A 24067-nucleotide genomic window follows, 5' to 3' on the forward strand; every position below is an offset into this window, starting at 1 on the left:
AGTTGCAGGATTATATTTAGGGAAATAAAAATATTGAAAATTTTTCTCACGTCGAAAAAATGTCAAACCAATTTTAGAAATAATAAAAAAAATATTGATAAATACTAATAAACTTTTATCAACGTCTATCACATAATATCAATAATAGACTTCTATTAATTTCTATCACTGATAAACTTCTATAGATTTCTATAGTCTCTATATAAAAATTATTAAATTTTATTCTTTTTAGATAGTGTAATTTTTTCTATTTTGGCAAATTTTCTCATGGTATATTATTTTTGACTAATTTTTTTTCGAAAAGTGTGCAATTCAACTAGCCCTATACTCGTCACAAAAAGATCTAAAATTCAAATCTTAAAATTGAAGGTTTTTTTTTCTTTTGTCAATTTGATCATATTTTTGTAATAAGACAACAATTATTGTTGTAACAAAGTTGATATATTTTCTCCTTGCAAAATTTAACTATAACCCATTTTAAAAAAGGAAATTAATAATTTCAACTAAATTGATTATGAATTTAAATTAAAAAGTAAAATTGTGGATGATGTAGACATTGCTCCACTGCTAAAATTAATATAAATGTTCGAACATTCAATTATTTAAGACATTGGTTTTATTATTATTATTTTTTTAATATTTGTGAATAAGTTTAATCATTTTACTATATCAGAAGAAAAAAAACTCTAAACTTAAATTATAAATTTAGTTCATAGACTTTAAAATTTACATCTACTTAGTTAATAAACTTTTATAATAAGTCTCTAAATTTTAAAATTTGCGTCTATATGATTCAATTTTGTGTTCAATGGATTTGCATATTTCTTAAAAAAAAATAAATAAATAAAAACTCAAATGACTACAATTATAATTTTGAATATTCAAATACTAAATAAACATACACCTCGAAGTTCACTCACTAAATTTATAATTTAATCTAAACTGCATCCTTCAAACTTTAAAATTAATCAACACACCTTAGCAATTTAAACCTTAAATTAATCATTGTATCAAATATTTATTTCATTTAAAAAATAATAATAATAATAATAATCAACACACCTTGAATCCATGGAGATTCTCAACATTGAAAAGTACACCATTCATCATTTAGAGGTTAGTGGTTAGTTGTAACAATACTTCAAGTCTAAATTATGATTTAACAACTCTTATAACTTAAAATTGTAGTCGTAAAAACTCCTTTCATGCACATATAATTTTGGTCTTTTTTTTTTTTGAGCGGAAGATGAACGTGTGAACAATGGTGTTAAATGTTAAGTATGAAAAACAACCATTTTCAAGATTGAATAAACTAATAATGTTTAAACTCAATCGTAACACAATTGATCGAAATATATGGGTTCGAATATGAAATGAAAAATTTGAATTCATATTAAAATAGACATAGTTCAATTGATATGAAAACCAAATTGAGGTGAAGCCCAACTACAAATTATCAAAAAAAAAAAAAAAAAAATGGTTAGGTGTGGATTTGTAGAGTACCGTCAAAACTCTCTATATATATTGCATTCCGCCATTTTAGGTGTGCAGACACAGAGTTGAGACCACTTCTCTCCCACAACAGACACAGAGCTTCCAATTCCTTAGCTCTACATGGGCTAATGGACACCACACCCACACTCTCCCACTTTCTTCCACATCCATTCACTTCCCATCGCCACAACCTCCATTTCCTCCGCCGTCTCTCCTCGCCGGACTCCCGACCACTCTTTACTACTCTCTCCTGCTTCAAACCACGCCGTCGAACTCGCCGGAAAAACAAGCTCTCCAAGCTCCGCACCACCCACCATCCCTTCGACTCCTCCTCCTCCTCTGATTCGAACCTCCAAACTGTAATTGAACTCGACCAAGTCGCCGCCGAAGCCTCTTCTCTCTTCTACTCCGTCTACTATTCTTCCCGCTCCCACTTTCGCCAGTTTCTGTCCTCGGGATTGGACGCTTTCGACGATTTGCGGACATTGGTTGCCTTCAATGACCAGAATCGCACACTGACCGTCTCTTGTCGCCGTTCCACTGTGGAATTCGTCGGTCAGTTGGTGCTATTGAGCTTCGTTGTGGCCTTTGTAGTTAAGGTTTTAATTGGGATTGGATCTCATTTACGTAACAAATTTAGTTCTGGGTATACGGCTCTTGTGTTGAGAAGGGACCGAAGCCTCGGTGGACGAGAGGTTGTTGTTGGGACTAGGAGGAGTGTTGTAGCGCGAGATAAAGCTGTGGCGAAGAAGAACAATCTTTTAGGGTTACTGGATGGTCCTCTGCCCGTGGACTCAAGGGCTATAACTGATGTTTCAGATGAAGTTTCAAAGAATAGGGTTTGGGTTGGAGAAAGGTTGCCAAAATGGTGGCCTCCGGCAGTTCCCAGACGGATTGCCACGGCGAATAGGCAGGAGTATCAGATAGAAGCTAACAGATTAGTCCGAGGTTAGTGCACAAAAATTTCTAACATGTTAAATGTTCAATGAATTTGAAAGGATCATGTAATTTTCTGATTTCATTAAGCATAATTCTCATAGTAACAAGCTGCTTCTGTATCTAAAAAAAAAAACTGTATAACTTCCACATTACCATTATATTATACTCATTATTGGAAATTCAAGCTGAACTTACCCACTTGATTTCCAGCCCTTGTGGACAATAGAATGAGTGGGCGGGATTTCATGGAGGACGATATTATTCAAGTGAGTGCTGTTTTTTAAAACTACTAATGGTGAACTTTGAGTATATTAAATTTATGGCATATCGAATATCAAAATTTTTCATTTATTGTTCATCATGCTTCATTCTATACAATTATTCAATGCTCGTGATTTTTTCTTTTCAAACACACAAATGAGGAATAGGAAGACGGGATAAAAGTAGAATTACTTGAGTGGGAGCATTGAGGACTTTCAAAACTTTAGTTGTTAATCAAGAAAATTAAATGTTTACCTTTTTGATTTGTTTGCCCACCTGGTTTTTATTTTTCTACTTTTGTGCTAATGGATTTTGTAAATGATGTTTATGGATAAATAGAGCGTAAACTGATCCATATCATGATGGTAGCATCGTGGTTTCATTTAATGGCTACTAAAGTGTTCAATACATGAGCAATCTGTATGTGACAGATATACAGGTGTATGGTAAAGCTAATTACTTTAATCTTGTGTCATTTTTCTACAGACCACGTCTGTAATTATTATATGACATTCCCTGCCTGATAATACATATTATGCATTCAATGATTGTAGTGATTTGATTATTACCTATTGACATAAGGTTTGGGACGTACTGTAATTTTCTTCCAAAAAAATGAACAGAAACCTAGCTACTTCCAGTTTATACAATCTATAAGTTAATTGAGTATGGTTACAGTCAGTTCTATAATAATCCATTAAAAGTTATCAGATTTCCGTGGTTAAACTTTTATGTCTTTTGTTCTTACTCATTCTTAGTTGGCCTGTCATATGTGTAAGTTCTCAAGATTTTGTGGTTCATAATTTGGAGAGGAGGTTTGGGAGTTGGTGAGGTTAGGTGTAATGTTTCCATTTGGGTACCGTCACTAGACCGTTTTGTAATTATGACATTTGTCTTATTCTTTTAGATTCGAGTCCTCTCTGTACTCAGTGTTGGACTCTTGTCTTTTGTATACCCTTTGTATTCTTTCATTTTTTTTAAATGAAAGTTTAGGTTTCCCCCTTCCCCCTCCCCTTTTTAACGAAAGTTCAGTTTCTTGAAAAGAAACCTGAAATTCATTGCAAATGTGAGGATTCTGCTGAGTTGAATGTTCTAGTAGCTGCGTAGTAAGTGTAAAGGAAAGGAAAACCTGAAGCTATTCTCTCTGCATCGAGGCAATTGCAACCAGACTAGCAGAATGTCATATTGTCATACAATAGGTTTCCTATCATTAAGCAATTATCTTGTAGGATATGATGAGCTTGGAATTTGTAAAGGAGATGAATCATTTATATCATTAATAACTTGAATAAGATTTGGCTAGATTGTAGTATTGGTTGAAAATACTGTTCTAGTCTATGATATTAATAGTTAAGAAAGACCTTACAGCTTGCAGTCATCCCATGAGACATCTTGTCAGCTTTAACAGCATGTAAACATTGCCAAATAGGCATATCTATTGAAAATTGCATATTGAAGATTCATTTTCTTTCTATTTAAGCAAATCAATATGTTAGTCCGATATTCTATTCTCCAAACAATCTTTTTATTTTTTCCTCCACTGGGTTTGATAGAATTTTTTTTTATATATGAATGACATTGTCAAATTTGGCTGAAATTTCCATCATTAATAGCGTTGACTTTCCTTATTACCATAGCTGATCTTTTTTTTAATGCCTGCACTTCTCTTTGCCTGAATGGATGAGCAGCTGCGTGAAATATGCAGGGTATCTGGAGTAAAAGTTTCCTTCAACACAGAGAACATGCGTGATTCATTCTATCGAGCATCCGTGGACCTTATTTTAAATATCTATAGCAGGTAACTTTATACTTGTATTACTATAAATATATGTTCTAGAAAAGGATGAATCATGCTACATTTTGAATTCTAATTCTGGATTTTATAAATGAGATCACACTGAGATTTTTAATGTTCATGTTAATGTAACTGTTTAGAGGAAATGGGAGAGGAGAAAAATCGTTGAGGGACACTGACAAATTACTATAAAGGGACATCTTGGGTTTCAGTGAATGGGGGGAATTTTGTGAGAGAAATAAAGGTTGAGGGTAGCTTGTAGGAGAGAATCACCAACTCCCTCGAATGTGTTGGTTTGCTTCCTTTGTATTTCTTGTTATCCATTTTGAGTATATTGTTATTGTTGGTGTGTTGTTGCTTGTTTTCTTCATTTAGCTCTATAATTCCCTTTTTTTTATTAATACTACTATTACAGAGGGAGTTGCTCTGTTTTTCTTGCCATTCTTGTTGGGTTTACTGGGTGCAGGTAGACGAACCTAACAAATTGGTATCAGAGCCCATGAATCCTAGAGCGTACAAGAGCGATGACTCAGAAGCAGATGGAGGAAAGAATGGAGGCTAATGAGAAAGAGATCTCCGGATTGAAATATATGCTCTTGGGTCTTTTAAAAAATATCGAAAAACTGGCTGAGGAAGTAAGGGAGAATAACTCAGCAAGGAAGAACGAGGAATTGGGAACCACAGAAGAAAGTCACCTTGAATTGAAAGGGAAGGTGAAGGAGGTTGATTTGTCCCAAAACCAAGGGGTTGGAGGAGTTGTTAAGAGCCAGTACAAGTGACTCGGGATTCCCCTATTCTCAGGCAAAAATCCGAAATCCTGGGTTTACCGAGCTACGCATTACTTTGAAATTCATGAGCTATCGATGCTGAGAAGGTCAAGGTGGCTATCGTCAATTTTGCCCTCGATGAAGTGGATTGGTTCCAGTGGAATCATAATCGGAAAGCCATTGCCACTTGGAAGAGTTGAAGAAAAAGATGTTTGAACATTAAAGACCCATTAGGGAAGGAAGTTTAGGAGCACGACTTTTGCGGATTAACCAGGAGGGGACGTACACCGACGACGTGAAGAAATTTGTGACTTATTCGGCACCCTTACCGGAGTTGGCCGAGAATGTGCTTAGAGACACCTTCATAAACGGTCTCGAACCAGGGCTACAGGCGGAAGTCATTAGCAGACACCTAACAACACTAGACGACTGCTTGAGGGAGGTCCAGTTAGTTAATGATCGAAATATGGCCTTAAAAATGGATTTGGCCGATTTGGGTATAATTGGGCCCAATAAACAGGAGACCCAAAGTGGGAAGAGAGATGGAACCGGGACGGACAAAACACTCGTAAAAGGGAACGAAATGCTAACTATGAGGCAAATATCAATTTCGGTGAAGGGAAATTTTACGAAGAAGGATCCACTGGTGAAAAGGTTTTCGGACACTGAATTCTGGGATCGGTTAGACAAGGGTCTGTGTTTTTGTTGTAGCAAAAAGTATTTACCCAGGCACCGTTGCAAAATAAGGGAGAATTGGCAACTAATGTTGCTCATTGCGAATGAAGAAGAAGAAGATTTTGAAACGGAGGAAGTAAAAGAGGACGAGGGAAGTAATGGAGAGGACAGAGCTAGCCTTAAAATCGATGCTTGGATTTTCAACAAATGGGACGATGAAATTAAGGGGAACGATGAAGGGTAAGAAGGTTATTGTGTTAATTGATTCGGGAGCTACACATAACTTTATTCATTAGGAAGTTGTGAGGGAGTTGAACCTACCCCTGGTGCAGAAGACAAAAGTCGGAGTGGTTATTGGAAATGGAACATCAATTCAGGGGAAGGGAATTTGCAAGGTCGTCGAATTAAAATTGTCGGAGCTGATGGTAAGAGCTGATTTTCTGGCCATCGATTTGGGACAAATGGATGTGGTTCTAGGAATGTCATGGCTATGCACAATGGGGTTCATGGATGTCCACTGGCTGATGCTGACAATGTCTTTCTGGTCGGAAAATTCTCATGTAATTCTACAAGGGGACCTTTCCTTCACGGAGTCTAAAATATCATTTAATGCTCTATCAAAATTATGGGAAGAAGATCTAGGATTTTTTTATCAAATTTCAGCACTTGGAAATCGAGAATAGTAATAGCATACGTGACGCTGAGGAAACAAAGTATAAAGGACTGCCAGTAATGATCCAAATGTTGCTAAAACAAAATGTTGATGTGTTTAAGACCCCTACCACTCTGCCTCCTAAGCGTGCAATTGACCATTGCATCCTTACCATCGACGGCCAAAAACCCATCAATATTTTGTCTATACAAATATGGCCATGTCCAGAAGGAAGAGATTGAGAAACTTGTCCATGAAATGTTACTAGCCAGAATAATCAAACCAAGCCATAGTCCGAGTCCCGTTCTGTTAGTCAAGAAGAAGGATGGGGGAGGGCATTTTTGTGTGGATTATATGAAATTAAACCAAGCCACCATTGCTGACATGTTTCCCATTCCAGTGATCGAAGAGCTCTTAGATGAATTACATGGATCAACAACATTCTCAAAGTAGACCTTTGATCGGGATACCACCAGATCAGAATGTGTGAAGGCGACATCGAGAAAACCGCTTTCCGACCCGTGAAGGACACTACGAATTCATGGTCATGCCTTTTGGATTGACCAATGCCTTGGCTACATTCCAATCTTTGATGAATTAGGTGTTTTGTCCCTTTCTTCATCGTTTTATACTCGTGTTCTTTGATGATATTTTGATTTATAGTCCAGATATTACCACCCACGAGACACATTTGGGAGTGGTATTCAACATACTTAGGGTGTGTTTGGCTTACCAACATGAGTTGAGTTGAGTTGGTATAATATACCAACTCAATGTTTGGTCCACCAACTTTAAATGTTGGTGGAGTTGAGTTGATATATTTTACGAACTCACTCCAACTCTCTCTTCTTCCAATGTTTTCAATGGCTCCATTCATCGGTCACTGTCGGCGGCTATCGTTGTCACACTCGGATAACTAGCTTCGAGCTTTGACAACCACCTCTGATGAAAACTTCAACGATCAACTCCATGCTCCAACAACCACTTTCGATGACAACTCCGACGACCAACTCCGGACTTCGACAAATACCTTTGATGACAACTCCGACGACCAACTCTGGGCTTCGGCAACCACCTCTGATGAAAACTCCGGTGACCCAACTTTGACGACCATCTTTGTGCGACCAACTCCAGCAACCAATTTCAGGCTTCGACAACCACCTTTGACAACAAACTCCGATGACCCAACTCTAACAACCACATTTGTAGGCTCCGACAACCACCTCCGACTTCAAACTTCGACAAAAATCACCTTTGATGATCAACTTTGATCACCATCTTCGGGCGAGCAACATCGGCAACCAACTCGAGGCTTCGACAACCACCTTTGACAATAAACTCCGACAACCAACTCCAATACCACATTCATGCGACCAACTTCGGGCTCTGATAACCACCTCCAACTACAAATTTCGGTGAAAATCATCTTTAATGATCAACTTCAATAACCATCTCTGCATGGCCAACTCTGAGCTCTGAAAGCCACCTTTGACGATTACCTCCAATACCACCTTCCATACGACCAACTTCAGGCTCCGACATCCACTTAGACTACAAACTTCAGCAAAAATCATCTTCAGTAATTAACTTCGACAATCACTTCCGACTCTTATATGACATATGATTATTAAAGTATGTTGTAGGGTTGTTGATTATGTAAATAACAATATTTTGTTTACATTAAATGCAATATTTATACATGAAAATTTGTAAAATATATTTTTATTTAATTGAATTCACAAATCAAATGAAGGTTAAGAATGTTTAGACAAAAAGTATATATGTAGTTGAAAAATATGTAACATATGAAAAAGACCCCATAAAATGACTAATTTTTTCCTGGAATATTTTCTAGCAAGAATTAATAAAAAATGAAGATTTGTTCTTTGATGATCCTCCAATTTGGAGGAATTAAAAGTGAACTTGTTGAAGAAATGTGGTGACATTCCCTTGTTGCTAAGATGATGGGGGAGATTCAATTTAAAAAAAATCACTACAGAGTAATATAGAACAACGACAGTAAGAAAAAGAAAAAGAAGAAGATGATAATGAAATTCATGGAGAAAAAGTATGAATCAAAAGTTTTGATTTCTCATTGTTAGTTTTGTTAGTAATTCTGTTTTGTAAATTAAACCTATACTATGTTATCCTATAAATAAAGTTTCCCTCCCCTTAATTGAGGTAGAGATTCATTTTGATAATAATCAGACTTTTGGTATTGCACCAAATTTGGTATCAAAGGACTCCAAGAATTGGGCTGATGGCGGGAAGAAGGGTTTGCCCACCTGAGAGGAGAAAACGTTCAAGCACAAGACCAAGAGGTGGAAGAAACCCCAACCCTCTCTCCAAGTACTACAACAATGTGCTTACTGTCCGTTGAAAATTCTTTGGAGGGAATTCATGGATCATCGAACAACCTTCAAGAGATGGTGGCAACGCTTGTAAGAAGGTTGGATGTATTGACACCACCGCCCCAACATGATGAAAATGCCCTGGCATTCAATCAAGTTTGGGGAAGAAGAGGTGGACGTGGCGTTGGACAGACAGGAAATTTCCAATTTCAGGGTTCCAAGATTGCATAGACAGCTCCAAGAAGATCCGAGAAGACGTTTGAATAGGCAAGAATGACAATAAGAATTCCAAGATTGGGTTTCTTCAAGTGAGTATGATCCAGAAAGAAGAATTTATGCTCCAAGAAGAGGACGAAGAATTTATGCTCCAAGAAGAGGACGAGATGGAAGATGTGAAGCTAGAGGTGATCCACACGACTACAAAATGAAAATTGACTTGCCATTCTACAATGGTAAGTGTGACATTGAATCATTTCTTGATTGGATAAAAAACACTGAGACTTTTTTTGATTACATGGGCACGCTAGATCATAAAAAGGTACGTTTGGTAGTACAATGGTACGTTTGATTACTTGCCATTCTACAATGGTACGTTTGATTACATGGAGCTTCTGCTTGGTGGGACCAATTGGAGGTCAATCGGCAAAGACAAGGCAAAAGTCCTGTCCAAACACGGAAAAAAGATGAAGAGGTTGATGAAAAAAAGTTTCCTTCCTCCCAATTATGAGCAATTGTATGATCAATATCAAAACTGCAGGCAAGGCCCTCGAACAGTAGCTGATTTTGTGGAAGAATTCCACCATTTGGGAGCAAGAACTAATTTGGCTGAAAAACAAGCACCCTAATCGCATGGTTCATTGGCGGGTTAAGAATGGACATCAAAGAGAAGGTAAAGCTTCAACAATTTCATTGGTTAGCTGACACAATTTCTTATGCTGAAATAGTGGAAGAGTTAAATGAAATTCGCTCCAAGAAAATTTTAAGAAAGGCTTCTTGGGATGCCTCCCTTAGTAGAAAAACTAGCACTTCGAATTACACTTCTACTAATCATTCTTCCCCACCAAAAGCAAGAAGAGGTTGGTGAGAAGGAAACAAATGCTGTTTACAAGAAGAAAATTCAAAATCCTTATAATTAGCCTACATTGGGCAAGTGTTTTAGGCGAGACCAAGTGGGTCACTTGTCTAATGAGTGTCCCCAACAAAAAATAGTAGTATGTGTGGATGAGGAAGAAGATTCGTGGGCTGAACGCAGTCAAGATGATGAGGAAGAAGATTCATGGGCTGAACGCAGTCAAGATGATGAGGAAGAAGCCAATTATATTGAGATGGATGTAGGTGATAGGGTGTTTTGTGTTCTCCAAACGGTGCCGATTGCTCCCAAAGGAGACTTTAATCCTTAAATACATTGCAAAATATTTGTTAAAGAGAGAGAGAGTATATATTCGGCTTTGTAGTTGCTGAAAAGACAAAAAATACAAAAAATAGTGAAGACATTCAACACCATATTGATTTGGTTCTGGGTGCTACAATCCTTCATCTTCCTCACTATAGGATGAGTCTAAGAAGTATGAGATCCTCCACCAACATATTGAAGAATTGTTAAAAAAGGGACATGTTCAACCAAGCCTTAGCCCATGTGCAGTGCTAGCCCTACTTACACCTAAAAAAGTTGGTAGTTGGAAGATCTATGTTGATAGTAGAGCTATCAACCGGATTTAGTGAAGTATAGCTTCTCAATCCCAAGAATAGGTTATTTACTCGATCAGTTTGGAGGAGCTTGATTTTTTCGAAAGTGGACTTACCAGACTCGAATAAGCCCGAGGATGAGTGGAAGACTATATTTATACCCTACTTCTCATTCACACACCGATGGCCAAACCAAGTTACCGCATTGAGTTGCCTTGTGACCTACATATTAATCCAATATTCAATGTTGTTGATCTCAAACTTTATTTTGCTCTTGGTGACTTCCAGTTGGCGTTCTAATTGTCATCCTCGAGGTTGAGTCTGATTTTAGGGGGGTGGAATATGGTGTAATTAGAAGCTTTATCTTTGAAGGATAGTTAGTTAGTTTAATAGTTGTTTGTTGTTTTAAATTTGTTAGTTTTGTTAGTAATTCTGTTATGTATACAGAACCTATACTTTGTTTTCCTATAAATAAATGTTTCCCTTCCCTCAATTAAGGTAGAGATTCATTTTGATAAAAATCAGACTTTTGGTATTACACCAAAAGTAGATTATTTAGAGTTCAAAAAACCGCACCAGATACCCCAAACATATGAATTCAATTCTGCACCCCAAACACAGACATGAACTCAACTTTGCACCTCAAATACAGACATATGAACTCCTCAAATATATGAACTTTACAGACATATGAACTTTAGACATCCTATCTCAATTCAGTGCCTAAACAATTTCTTAGAGATAATAAATTATATGCAAACAAAAAGAAGTGTATATTCTACCAGCCGAGGATACAATACTTGGGCCATTGGTTACCACAACAATGAGTGGAAGTTGATGGGGAGAAGGTTAAAACAATGATGGAGTGGTCACAATCGAAGAATGTATCTGAACTTAGGGGGTTATTGGGGCTCACCGGGTATTACAGAAGGTTTGTAAAAGGATATAGTGGCATTGCTACCCCACTAACCAAATTGTTGCACAAGGATGGTTTTGTTTGGAGTGAAGAAGCCCTTTGAAGAGTTGAAGCACGTAATGATGACAGTTCTAGTGTTGGCCCTACCCGACTTCTCTCAACCATTTGTGGTTAAAACAGATGCGTCCGGATTTGGATTGGGGGTAGTATTATCTCAAAACTTCAAACCGATGGCCTATTTTAGCCAAAAGTTGTCTCTTCGAGCACAAGCCAAATCCATATACGAAAGGGAACTCATGGCAGTGATGCTGTCTAGAAGTGGTGACATTATTTATTGGGGAACAAATTCACAATGATCTTAGATTAGAACACTTTAAATTCTTGATTGAACAATGGGAAGTCCAACCTTAGTTTTAGAGATGGTTAACAAAGCTCTTGGGATATGAGAGGTTGCAAAATAAGGCGGCGGATGCCCTGTCACGTATCCCTCCAACAACTAAAGCGTATGTGTTGACAACCCTAGCCTTAGTGGATATGGAAGTGGTTCTGAAGGATGTTGAAAAAGATGAAGAACACCAAAAGATATAACAATATTGAAGGGAAACCCTGACGGAAAACCAAAATATCAGTAGAAGAACAATCGATTGCTATACAAAGGAAGGTCAGTACTGTCTTGGTCATCTTCACTAATTCCATCCTTACTACACACATTCCACGATCCTATATTAGAATGACACTCGGGTTTCTTGAGGACCTATAAAAGAATGAATCGAGAATTGGCAAGGAATGAAGTCAGATGTAAAGAAGTATACGGAGGGGTGTGAGATTTGCCAAAGAAATAAGACAGAATCATTGTCTCCTGCGGGCTTGTTGCAGGCTTGCAACCATTACCAATCCTGGAATTAATCATAGAAGAATGGACAATGGATTTTATAGAAGGATTACCTAAAGCGGGGGGATATGATTCTATCATGGTGGTTGTTGATCGGTTAAGTAAGTATGGCCATTTCATCACTCTTAGACACCCATTCTCGGCCAAATAAGTAGCTGAGGCATTTGTTCAGGAGGTGGTTTGACATCACAGGGTTCCGAAGTCTATAATTATTGACCGCGATAAACTCTTTCTGAGTAACCTCTGGAAATAAATGTTCATGTCGATGGGAACACAATTAAAAAGGAGCATGACATTCCACCCTCAAATAGATGGACAGGTAGAGAAGGTCAACAGATGTCTTAAGACATACTTGAGATGTTTTTGTAATGAACAACCAACAAGATGGAACAAATGGATTGCATGGGCTGAATTATGGTACAATACCACCTTTCATGTTCCAATCAGAACTACACCTTATCAGGCTGTGTATGGGAGACCACCCCCCTCTAATTTCATATAGAGATAGGAAAACGACTAATAATAGCATGGAGCAACAGTTGAAAGAGAGAGATTTGGTAATAATTGCCTTGAAAGAGAACTTAGTAGTGGCTCAAAATAGAATGAAGAAAAATGCAGACTTGCATGGAAGAGAGTTGCAATTTGCAGTGGGAGATGAAGTTTACTTGAAACTCAAGCCATATCGACAATGTTCATTGGCCCGAAGAAGGTGTGAGAAACTATCCCCCCAAGTTTTATGGGCCTTACGAGTCATTGAGAAAATTGGAGAGGTGGCCTACAAATTAGCTCTTCCATCAGAAGCGTCTATTCACAATGTATTTCATTTCTCCCAACTAAAGAAGAAGCTGAGACAAGCTCATAAATTTCAGCACCACCCACTGGCTTTGTCTAAAGAGTTCGAATTATAGGTAACTCCGGAATTGGTATTAGACATACCCTGGAATGGAGAGTTAGCAACTCAGGAATGGTTGGTAAAATGGAAAGGTCTACCAGGAAATGAAGCAACTTGGAAGTCGGTCTTTCTAATGAAACAACAGTTTCCTTATTTTCACCTTGAGGACAAGGTACACTTCGAGAGGGGCGGTATTGTTAAACCCCCAATTCTATACACTAGGGGTGTTCATAGGTTGGGTTAGGTTGGGTTGAAAGTAGACCCAACCTAATTGTTCGGGTCATAAATTTCTTCAACCCAAATAACCTTTATTAAAAAATGAACCCAACCCAACCAAACCATGAAATATTTGGGTTGGGTTGGTTCGGGTTAATCGGGTCATTTGTTTAAAATTTTGTTCTAAAAAGAAGTACAACGTAAATATGTAAAAAATTTATTTAATTATTTTCATATATTGAATTAAGATTAACAACTCAATTTCAATTTAAATAGTGAAAATTTTCTTTCTAAAGTGCAAACAAACTACTTTTAAGAGTTTTTGAAGAATAAATTATTAAAAAAATATTGAAATTAAATCAAATTAAAATCAATATATGTATAAATAATTGTGTTATAAATAATAAAAAAAACATATTTTAAAGGTAGAATAAATTCGGGTTGGTTTGGGTTATATCAAGTGAACCCTTGAACCAACTCAACCCATAAAATTTTCATTTATTTAAACCCGACTCAATCCAAATGAGTTGATAACCCAACCCAAACCGTGCGGGTTGGGTTGGGTACATCGGTTTTTTTGGGTCATCGGGTTTTTTGAACACCCCTCTATACATTTACAAAAGGAGGGACAAGAAAGAAAATTCAGAAAAGAAAGTTGTTATTAGAGGAAATGAGAGAGGAGAAAAACCGTTGAGGGACCACTAACAAATTACTGTAAAGGGACATCTTGGGTTTTAGTGAAGGGGGGAATTTTGTGAGAGAAATAAAGGCTGTGTGTAGCTTTTAGGAGAGAACCACCAGCTCTCTCGAATGTGTTGGTTTGCTTCCTTTTTATCCATTTTGAGTATATTGTTACTGTTGGTTTGCTGCTTGTTTTCTTCATTTAGCTTTGTAATTCCCTTCTTTATTAATACGACTAACTATTACAGAGGGAGTTGCTCTGTTTTTCTTGCCATTCTTGTTGGGTTTACTGAGTCCAGTGCAGGTAGAGGAACCTAACAGTAACTTATTTAGGAATTTACAGGACTCCAATCTATCCTAACTTAATGCTCATTAACGGTGAGGATGCTCCAAATTTTGTTGCTGGGCTTGCTGAGGACATTGGCATTGAGAATGTACGTGCTGCCAGGATAGTTTCTGCTGCTGTTGCTGCTAGAATGCGTTCATGCTTTTTACAGGCCTGGGTAAATAGTTTATTAGTATCCAATGATTTCAGTAGATTAAATGCTTTAATTTTTTATGTGCATGGTAACTCTCACATTATTTTTGCATGACTGTGATGAGAAAACTTACAAAGATGGAATTTCATGCTAGAATTTTAAATGATATTGGACTTTTTTTTCTCTTTAGTACAAGATTATTCGAGGCTTATATAGTGTGCTTGTTTGTTACAAATTTGGGGATTGATTCAAGGTCTCGGATTTCATCACTTTGGATGCACATTTTCATAAATCCAGTGTTCTAGAGAAAAGGGGTGTTAAACTGGGCATATTTGATTCAAATGTACCCGAAGATCATGAAGAGTGGGAAACCATCGAACAATTGATCACTCATTGTCCACTGGGAAGAAGAAAACTTATTGTAGTTCTAGTCTTCCTGGTTTGCAACCTTGATCGACAATTGCTTGCTAAACTCTATTATATGAGAAATTCTTTGAAAACATGTTTGGTTAGCTATTTTGAAAAAGCAAAATTTCCTACTTGTTTCAAATGAAAATTTTAATGTGCTACATCGACTTTTGTAATTTGTTTATTTATCGTTACTGTTTTTAAAACACTATTGAAAACCTTGTTTTTTAAATAGCTTTCCACGCAAGCATTGTTTTTCACAAAGGGGAAATTGATCCCTCTGGATCATGAAATGATTTGTGAAGTTCGGAATTAAATTTACATTTTATTATGTTATGTTGTAAACATGCTCATTTTTTAGTATTATTTTCTGATTTCATCACAATATTTAAAAAATATTTTGAGAAGAGCAGGGTTGCAAATGTTTTTAAGAGGGTATATGTTTACACCAAAATAATTAAGAAAAGCAAGCCTGAATACTTACTTTCAATTATTTCTTAGAAGCATTGAAGTCAACAATTTAGGTTTATAAGAGTGGTAATAATTGATGGATATAAAAGTGGTAAGAGTGCCTACTTTATTTCTACCTTGCTGGTGGTCTATTATCAATTTTATTTGCCCCCCCCCTTCCCGGTCACACCCCGCACCAGATTACCCTCCTAACCTGGACGGAATGGTGACTGCAGCAGTTACCAACCCTTTTACTGGCACTTACTGCCTATCTTACCTGTTAAATAATACTCAAACCCTGAATACATACATATTAACTCAGGACTTAACACATTTACATCACAGGGTTTCGCAACATTGTTTATACATGGATGTTACAACCTAGTGAGTCCCATCAAGAATACTAGTCACTAGACAGACACATGTGTACTAACTAATACAAGTCTTCAATTACGCTTCCTTCAACCTATTTCTTTGAGTGGCAGAGCAGCAGCACAATAGTCCTTTGGGAACTGACCACTACCTGAAAAAGAAAAACATTCGAAAACGTGAGCTAGAAGCCCAGTGAGTGACTTAATAAAAATATAAATCTCATGCTTAAAACCAAAAGTTGAGAACATAATACTGAAACTAGAGTGTACCAAGCAAACGTGTACATAAAACCTTTAAAACCACCATTAACATCATTATTCCTCAGTTGAGAACGAGTATACATCGCTCTAGCTCCCAACATCTGTTATTGGCTAAGAGACTCATACCTCAGCCTCTCATTCTGATCTGTCTACGTGCTCATGGAGTTTTCTATGTACCGTCAACACCTTAGGTACATTTATTCAGATTCCTTCCTTACCTTTGGTATCTGGCTCACTCAAGCTATCAAGTTCTCGAAAAGCATTTAAAGAATAGTTCTCAAATATAGCATAGAAAACTCTTTAGGATACCTTCCCTACCTTCAATATCTCTTTTAGTATATTTAGGAATACTAACACATGTACTTTGACAATCTTAGGTATTTAAAGCATAGTACATCAAGCTTCATACGACCTTTTAGCTTTAACCCTAATGCATGCTTCATACTTTGCAAAATAAGTTGGCTTAAATCATGTTGAACTAGCTTGTAAAACTATTAGCATGCGTTAGATATGGGAAACATACTTGGAAAACTCATACATTAGTAACATCTTGCGTTGATAAACATTCATAAGCATTAGCAATTCCAAACTATCCTTCTAGCCTAGAAGAAGATATGACTACCTTTATCCTTAGTTGAGAGTGAACTATCAGATCTAACTCTCAATGCTAACCTTAATCGGGGAGAACTCTTTTGCTCAATCCCTCGACGTCGTATTACCTACGTGCACATGGTTATAACTGAGTACCATCATACCTTAGGTACTTGACTAGGATACCTTCTCATTGTCCTTCAGTATCCTTAGGATACCTTCTCATTGTCCTTCAGTATCCGTCATATAACTAGTCATAAACATTTAGTTGAACACTAAAGCTTAGTGCTCAAATCATCATACTAATTCATCCATCATACTGGTTCATCATAAAAATGGAGTTACTTAAACATACTGAAAGTATTTAGACAAGATAACATATCTAAATCATGTCAATTCCATGGAAAACATGCTTTACTTAGCATGAGAAACAGTTTCACAAATATGTTGCTTAGCAATTCATTTAAACACTTAGCATGGGAAATATCTTCAAGAATTCTTAGTTTTTAAATCATTAAAACAGTAAATCATCACATGGTCACTCACAGCTCGTTGGCCTCTTAACGGGTTATACGCCTCTCTTAGCTCTTCTTGGCCTGAAAGGACATAATTTCTGATTAAACTACTTAGAATTCTTAGCAAAATACCTCAAATAGTTCATTTACTAATGCAACTTTCATCATCAAAGACAGCTTTACTAGCGAGATTCTCCTCATGAGCGAGATCCTCATGAGCGATATTCTCCTCATGAGCGAGATCAAGCTTTTCCTAGCAATACTCCCTTACCAGCGATACTCACCTTACCAGCGATACCAGCAATACTCAGCCCAATTTCTAGCGAGATTTCCTTCATTAGCGAGATCCTCATCACAAAATCTCGCTATAATCTCCACAGTGAGCTATTTGCTTGTTCCTCCCAAGCAGCTGGCTGCTTATGCACAGATTCTCTGTTACACTTTAAAAATTCATAACTCAAAATCCAAACTTCTTTTGAAGAAACTTCCTTCTACAAACATGTTTAGAATTGAGTTAGCAACGCTACCTTAAAATTTAAGCTCAAAATTCCTCGTTGTTTAATCTGGAGATTCAAAACTTCATCGTTGGCCCCAATTCAAGCAGCTGTCTGCTTGTTCAACAATTTCTAGTTCAAACTTCAAAATTATATACTCAATTTCCAGGCCTCATCTTAGAAAGTTCCATTCTACAAAGTTGTTCATAACTGATTTATATTACCTCAAATTTTTAGCTCAAAACGCTTCGTAATTTGTCCTGGAGCTTCAATTCTTCACTGATGGCCTAGATTCACCCGAGAAACGAACCCTTCATCTTTATTTTGTCCCTCCGGCCTTATTCCGGCGAGTTTTCCTTCCAGCAACTCAGCCACAGAAAATAGACACACAGAGCTTTTGAATGCTACTGGAATTACACAAATAGCCTAAGTAGTTTGTCCAAACTGACCCAATGAATTCGACCTTCTTGCTTATATTACCGCCCAAAATCCAGCATGAACCCTCCTTGTGCCACCTGGCCCACTATTGATGATGAAGGCTAGGATTTAACAAAAAAAGCTGTCTTTCCCATGAACAGCGATATTAATTAAAATATCAGCAGTTAAATAACTTTCTACTACTTGGAGGTGATGTGCTATGAGGCTGTGAAAAGTTAACCAAGATAATGGGTCAGTTAAGACTTCAACTCAGTGTGTGTGTATATAATCTTTTTATCAAGAAATTGAGAAGTTATGAAGCTTCAACTGAATAAATTAAATTGAAATTACCCTCTGCCATAACCTTACTAAAACCAAAATACACATCACTTACCCTTGAGAAAAAAATAAAAAACAAGAATAACCCCGATAATTGTTGGTCTGAAGAAACGCGGCTTCTTTATAGTTTTATTTCTACAAGCGTGAAGAAATTTCAATTATGGTAATAGTTTAAGTTATATACGAAATATAAAATCTTACGCATAGTTTGTATTTGGAATTTGGAAAATAACCGGAACTGTGTAAAACATCACTTAGCCTGGACATGAAGGAACTTTCTGTTTTTTTCTGTAATGATTTTCCCTGATATCTATGACTTATTATACAATGAAGAGGATCCTGCTAAGTCTATTGTATCACATCATAGGCTCTAGTGATGCAAGACAGACATTCGGAAGCAAATGCAGAGTTGTTGAAGATCTGTTACATTATCCAGATATTTCCTCCTGAGGAGTCCTCGGTATTTATCATGAACCTTCTTAGTAAACTTGTAATTACTCAATTTTTCTGATCTTATTGTCGTTGGTTCTCCAGCCTGAGATGGAGATGTTGACTCTAGGCTTGAAGAAACACTTGAAGGTAGAACAGAGAGAATCGTTAATGAATATGTTTATTGGTGTTTGTGGTAAAGATAGTCATAGCACCGCTGCAGAAGCTCTTGGTTTGGTATGTTCTTAATCCCTTTTATCTCTCTAATTTAAAAAGTTCCATTATTGCTTGGCTTGTAGAGGTGTCTTTCATACCGACTTCAACAAACTTTGTTGGAGGAAGACCTACCCAGGTCTTTTGACGCATGCATTTAGGCATACAGAGAGACTCATTAATTTCTTTAGGTACAAATGATTCATTTTAAAATTTCATCATTGATTTTTATGCAAGAAAAGATACAATGTTTGAATTTTAGGATTGATCTTTTATGAAATTTTGAATGTTGGGAGAATGTAGTCCGTCCTTTCTTCCATCCTTACTTTCTCATGGATTCTGGATGATTTTTATTTTGTTCATGTAAATTCTGCTTGGAGGAGATTTAAATCATCACCCCTTCAGTTGAATTGACTGACATTTCATGTTTCCTTTGAGCTTCAATATGGAAGATTTCTTTGCGACTACTTGATAGATTGTTTTGCACAAATGGAGTTGGAGTCTCTTTCTTTAGCAGGGCTCCCTTTTGAGGACTTGGTTTTTTTAAATGTCCTTGTATTCTTTCATTTTTTTCCCAGGGAAGTTGTTATTATATATGTATAAAGAATTGACTGGGGCAAAACCTCTAAAAAAAATTTGTTTCTTCCTTTAATTTGTAGCTTATAGAAAAATCGATACTAATGACTGGTAGCTGGTTGCAAAAAAATAATGTGGCCTCACTTGTGCTTCAGCCAAGAAAGATAAGGTGTGTGAAAGAAAGCTCAGAGGAAGAAATGAACCACTTTTTTCTTGGTTAATCTTGTTTGTTTGTTTGTCTACTTAAAAGTACTACATCGATTAGGGGTGGAGATTCTAACTTACTACCTCTTAGAAGAAGTAGAGATACCTTAATCATTGTTTTAGGTTCATATGGGCAATTTTACCATACCCATCTGGTTAAGATACAAGTAATGTACACTATGGAGACAGGATCGAATTATCATATTCTTCAAAAAAAAAAAAAAAAAAGGCTTTACTTGTATATGAAGAATTTGAAAAAGAACATCATCCAGCTGATGAGAAGGCATGCTTTTCTTACACTAGGCCTATATCTTTGGAGCAACCTTCAAATAGTCGGCAATTCCTTGCCCTCTAAAGCTCTCAAGAGCAATCTGCATTGTGTATTCGATGTAGCTTGGGGTTTATTTAAACCATCATACTGGCTCATTGTTAAATTGGCTAAAGGATAACATCGTGGTGCAAAGTTGAGATTATTGGGGCCGAGAAAGTGGTGGCGGACTTGCAAAACTTTTGGAAGTAGAGTTGGCTTTTCCTTCTTTGTTTGGGGAAGAAACAACTTTTCATTGATATATGAAAAAAAAGCTCCATGGGACTTGAATGAAGAGGGCTGCTACCAGTCTGACTAAAACTTTTGAAGATTCTTATGGTGATAAAAAAAAAAAAAAAAATACCAATGATACATGGGGCATGATTCTCAAATTTGTGACTTCTCCCAAATTAAAAAATAAAATGAAATAAAATCATATATAGAAGTTTCTGTCGAGGATTTCCAGCTGAATGGAGTGAAACCAAATACAACTCGATATACTTGCACAATTTAATTAGTTCTTGCATAGCCTCTCTATTATTTCAGAAACAGCACGTTCATCCAGCTTGAGCAGTTCATCAAACCTTGGAAACTGCAAAATTTTTGCATTTGCATGTAATAGAAAAAAAAAGGTGCTCGCTTAGATTGCTACAATGCCTTTTGAAGGACAAAAAGACTCAATATTTCTTCCAGCCGAAAGCCAGATAACTGCTTTAGAATTATGGAAGCTATTGTTGGTCTTCTACCAAAAAGAATTAGGCTTATGCATTAATTTTCAAACCTATTTGACAATGAGGAACATAATTCCGAACTTCAGAGCTCCAACTTCCGTACGTCCATCCCTTAGAAATTTTCTAGGCTAAAGGCCATCTAACCAAAGTTTTCAAGCCGCTACTCTTTGCTTGTTCATTCTGTCTCTGAAATGAAGGGAGAAATTTCTCGCATCTGAAGACCACAAACTTCAATGAGAGATGAAAATTGGGTAGGTACAGAATGTTTTGTTTTACTAAAAGGAAGAGATTCAGAATTAGAACAAGGAACATCTAATTTAGAAGGAGACTCCTTTCCACAATGCTGAAAAATTCATCCAAAAGCTTCAACATGAGAATTATCAAGTTCATCATATAAGTGATTACGCACAGGCTTCAAATCAGACTCCACATTGCTCAGACTTCTGACTCCAATCAAATTCATCCACACATGGAAGAGGAGGCTGAGGGGGAGAAGGATCTTTCGTTGAATGAAATCCTCCTTTGATTAAGGCTGTCTTTGAACCATCAGGAGGAAATTCATTATGACAGCTATGGTTGAAAGAGAAAGGTTGTGATGTTCCAAAAAATTTTGGTGGCGTTAATAGCTGTATATTTTTCTGAGAACATGATTTTTCTGTTGCATTTGAATTATGAGAAGAATTCTCATAGTCAGTCCCCTGTTTTTGCCAATAGAATAATGGACAGGCTTCATTTTTAGCTTCTTGGATCTTGGAGGAATTGTTGAAATGAAAAAACAAAGAGGATTCGCGAGGGGTTGTCTTGGAAACAGGAAGCGCCTCTTGGATCCTTCGTTAATGGATGGAGCATTAACTACCGAGATATAATTGGAGAGGGCATTTAAGGGTACCTTGATTAATTAATCATTGGATGGATTAGCCAAGAAATATATGGTAATGATGATACCAAAGTGTACTGCATTTGTGAAGAGTTACACGATTCCATGTAGAATCATTTCTAATGTTCTTCGGTTTTGAATTGATTTGTTCAATGCTCTTCGTTTGTTGATATATAGTCTGTCTATAAACATACATTGATTTATTGAAGTCAGTCTCTCCATTTTTTTTTCAAAGACAAATAATGCTTAGTTTTAGTTGTATTTGACAGGGAAAAAAGAGATAACCATGTACTAGTATTTTTCCAAGGGAGCTAGAGTTATTTATTAATTACGACGCTCTCATAATTTACTTGTATTTCTATGATTTTTTTTTTCTCTGCGACAGATGCACAGTATTATTTTGTGGTTGGGTAAGAATCCTGGGTATTGTTATTTTGAGGATTGCAATTATACTCGAAAATTTTGAAAGGGGATGTCGTTTGTTACGGAACTTCTCATATAATCAGATCATATCTACTATTGTCAAGTACCTTGGTCTGAGAACCCACACTTTTCAGGAGTGATATCCCCCTCCCCTCCTCCTCAAGTTTAGCAGTTGGTTTGTTTATACTGTTCCTTTGGGAGCTTTTCACGATTCCTATGGCCATGAGTTGTGTCCATGGTGATTGTAGAGAAATCTTTTAGAATTTCTTTTTGACATTTATACTTAGACTTAGTTGAGTGAGTCAAGGTTTAGACTATTTTACACCGAGGTGTGGTGCATTTCTTGGTAAGGAGGATTCCAAGACAATAGACCAACAGCTACTATGTCTATCTTCCTTCATCGAACATGTTCTTTCAAACAGTATGAATGGTCTCCTAGCCACTCTCTTCACTGAGCTTGGTGTCAGCATTTGCACTTTTAACAATTATATAGTCTAATCTTTTGTTTTGGTCAGTTGGAAGATCTTCAAATCTTTCTTGGTTCTCTATCTGTTCTACATAACTTTTAACTCGAACTTTTTTTCTTTTTGTTTCCTGTATATAACTGTTTTTTCACTTTCTGCTGGTGTTGGTTTTTTGGGTTGTTTTGGGTATTTCCTTTGGTTTGAGCACTTTGGTGCTCTGTCCAATTTTATTAATTTTGTATTAGGATTTTTTTTTGGTTGCAATTTGGGTGTTTTTAAAGACTTAATTTCATTACTAGTTCATATTTCAGTATTTCTTTTTATGACATGAAAACTTCAATGTTAAAATCATAGAAGATCGACTTTTTGTTTGTTTGTTTTTCTTTTCTTTTCTTCTTTGCTATCAAAAAATAAAATATTAGAAGTGTGAGGTGAGGGTTCATACTTTTCTATCTAATGTGTTTTAGTTCTACAATCTTGAGAGTGAGGATTGAAGCTATAAGGTAATAAGTACGCTAAAAAAGAAAAAACAGTATATCCACCAAGTTATGTTCATCAACAGTTTTTATTTTTTGTTTTTTCTCTCGAGAAAATGTTCATAAAGAGGTTATTAATGCTTTAATTGTTTTGGAGCACATTGGGGGTGAGAGAATTTGAACCATATCTCTTAGTCTACAATACATATGATGTTAAATGAGCTAAGTTCCTGTGTACCTTCTGTCAGGTTGACCATTCCTTAGATGATAAAAATGTGTTAATGTTACATAATATTATTTTATTCTACAAAATGGAATATATGTAACTAGTTATTGTCTATATTCACTAAAGTAAATATAACTCAATGGTAATGAGCGTGTTCCTATCCTTGATGCAATACTCTAGGAAAGAATTATGATCTATATTCATCGTGTTTGATTGCTAGCATATGTTATTCATCAATAATAGATTTTTGCCCCTTTTTTTTGCATGAAGGTGCTTCCTCCAAATATTGGGAATTGATATCATCAAAGCGTTTGGTCCTGAACATGTCCATATACTCTTTAAGTAGGCTTCTAACTCCTGACATTTTCTTCTAAGAGCCATATCTTACCAATCATAACTTAGTAGAAATTATTGTGATCAAGTTTAGTATTATTCATTCATTGATGTTTTATTTGATTCTTGAATAATAGAATTATGAAATTAGATGCTGAAAGTTTTTCCGTTAATGTAGATTAATGCATATTTAAGTGCTCAACAAATATCAATGAACGATATTGTACGCTGTAGATGATAAAATTAGTGTTACATTTTCGTAATCA

General features: G+C 36.3%; 1 protein-coding gene across 1 annotated transcript; it reads left to right on the top strand.

Moving 5' to 3' along the window:
- The first annotated feature begins 1535 nt into the window (after window positions 1-1535).
- LOC120075661 (phosphoribosylformylglycinamidine synthase) lies at window positions 1536-24067 on the top strand. Its single transcript, XM_039029258.2, has 7 exons — window positions 1536-2442; window positions 2644-2699; window positions 4383-4492; window positions 14561-14720; window positions 18910-19002; window positions 19077-19208; window positions 23739-24067. Exons 1-7 carry the CDS (start codon window positions 1623-1625, stop codon window positions 23763-23765), a joined length of 1398 nt encoding a protein of 465 aa, XP_038885186.1. The 5' UTR covers window positions 1536-1622; the 3' UTR covers window positions 23766-24067.

This window comes from Benincasa hispida, chromosome 1, assembly GCF_027475165.1.
Source record: "Benincasa hispida cultivar pf3 chromosome 1, pf3_genome.v1.1, whole genome shotgun sequence".
NCBI classification, from domain to species: domain Eukaryota; kingdom Viridiplantae; phylum Streptophyta; class Magnoliopsida; order Cucurbitales; family Cucurbitaceae; genus Benincasa; species Benincasa hispida.

Excerpts from the sequence above, each read along its gene's own strand:
- LOC120075661 (XM_039029258.2), top strand. The coding sequence starts at position 1,623 with ATGGACACCACACCCACACTCTCCCACTTTCTTCCACATCCATTCACT. Across the intron at positions 2,443-2,643 it reads AGCTAACAGATTAGTCCGAG|CCCTTGTGGACAATAGAATG; the intron begins GTTAGTGCACAA and ends CTTGATTTCCAG. Across the intron at positions 19,209-23,738 it reads CTGCAGAAGCTCTTGGTTTG|GTGCTTCCTCCAAATATTGG; the intron begins GTATGTTCTTAA and ends TTTTGCATGAAG.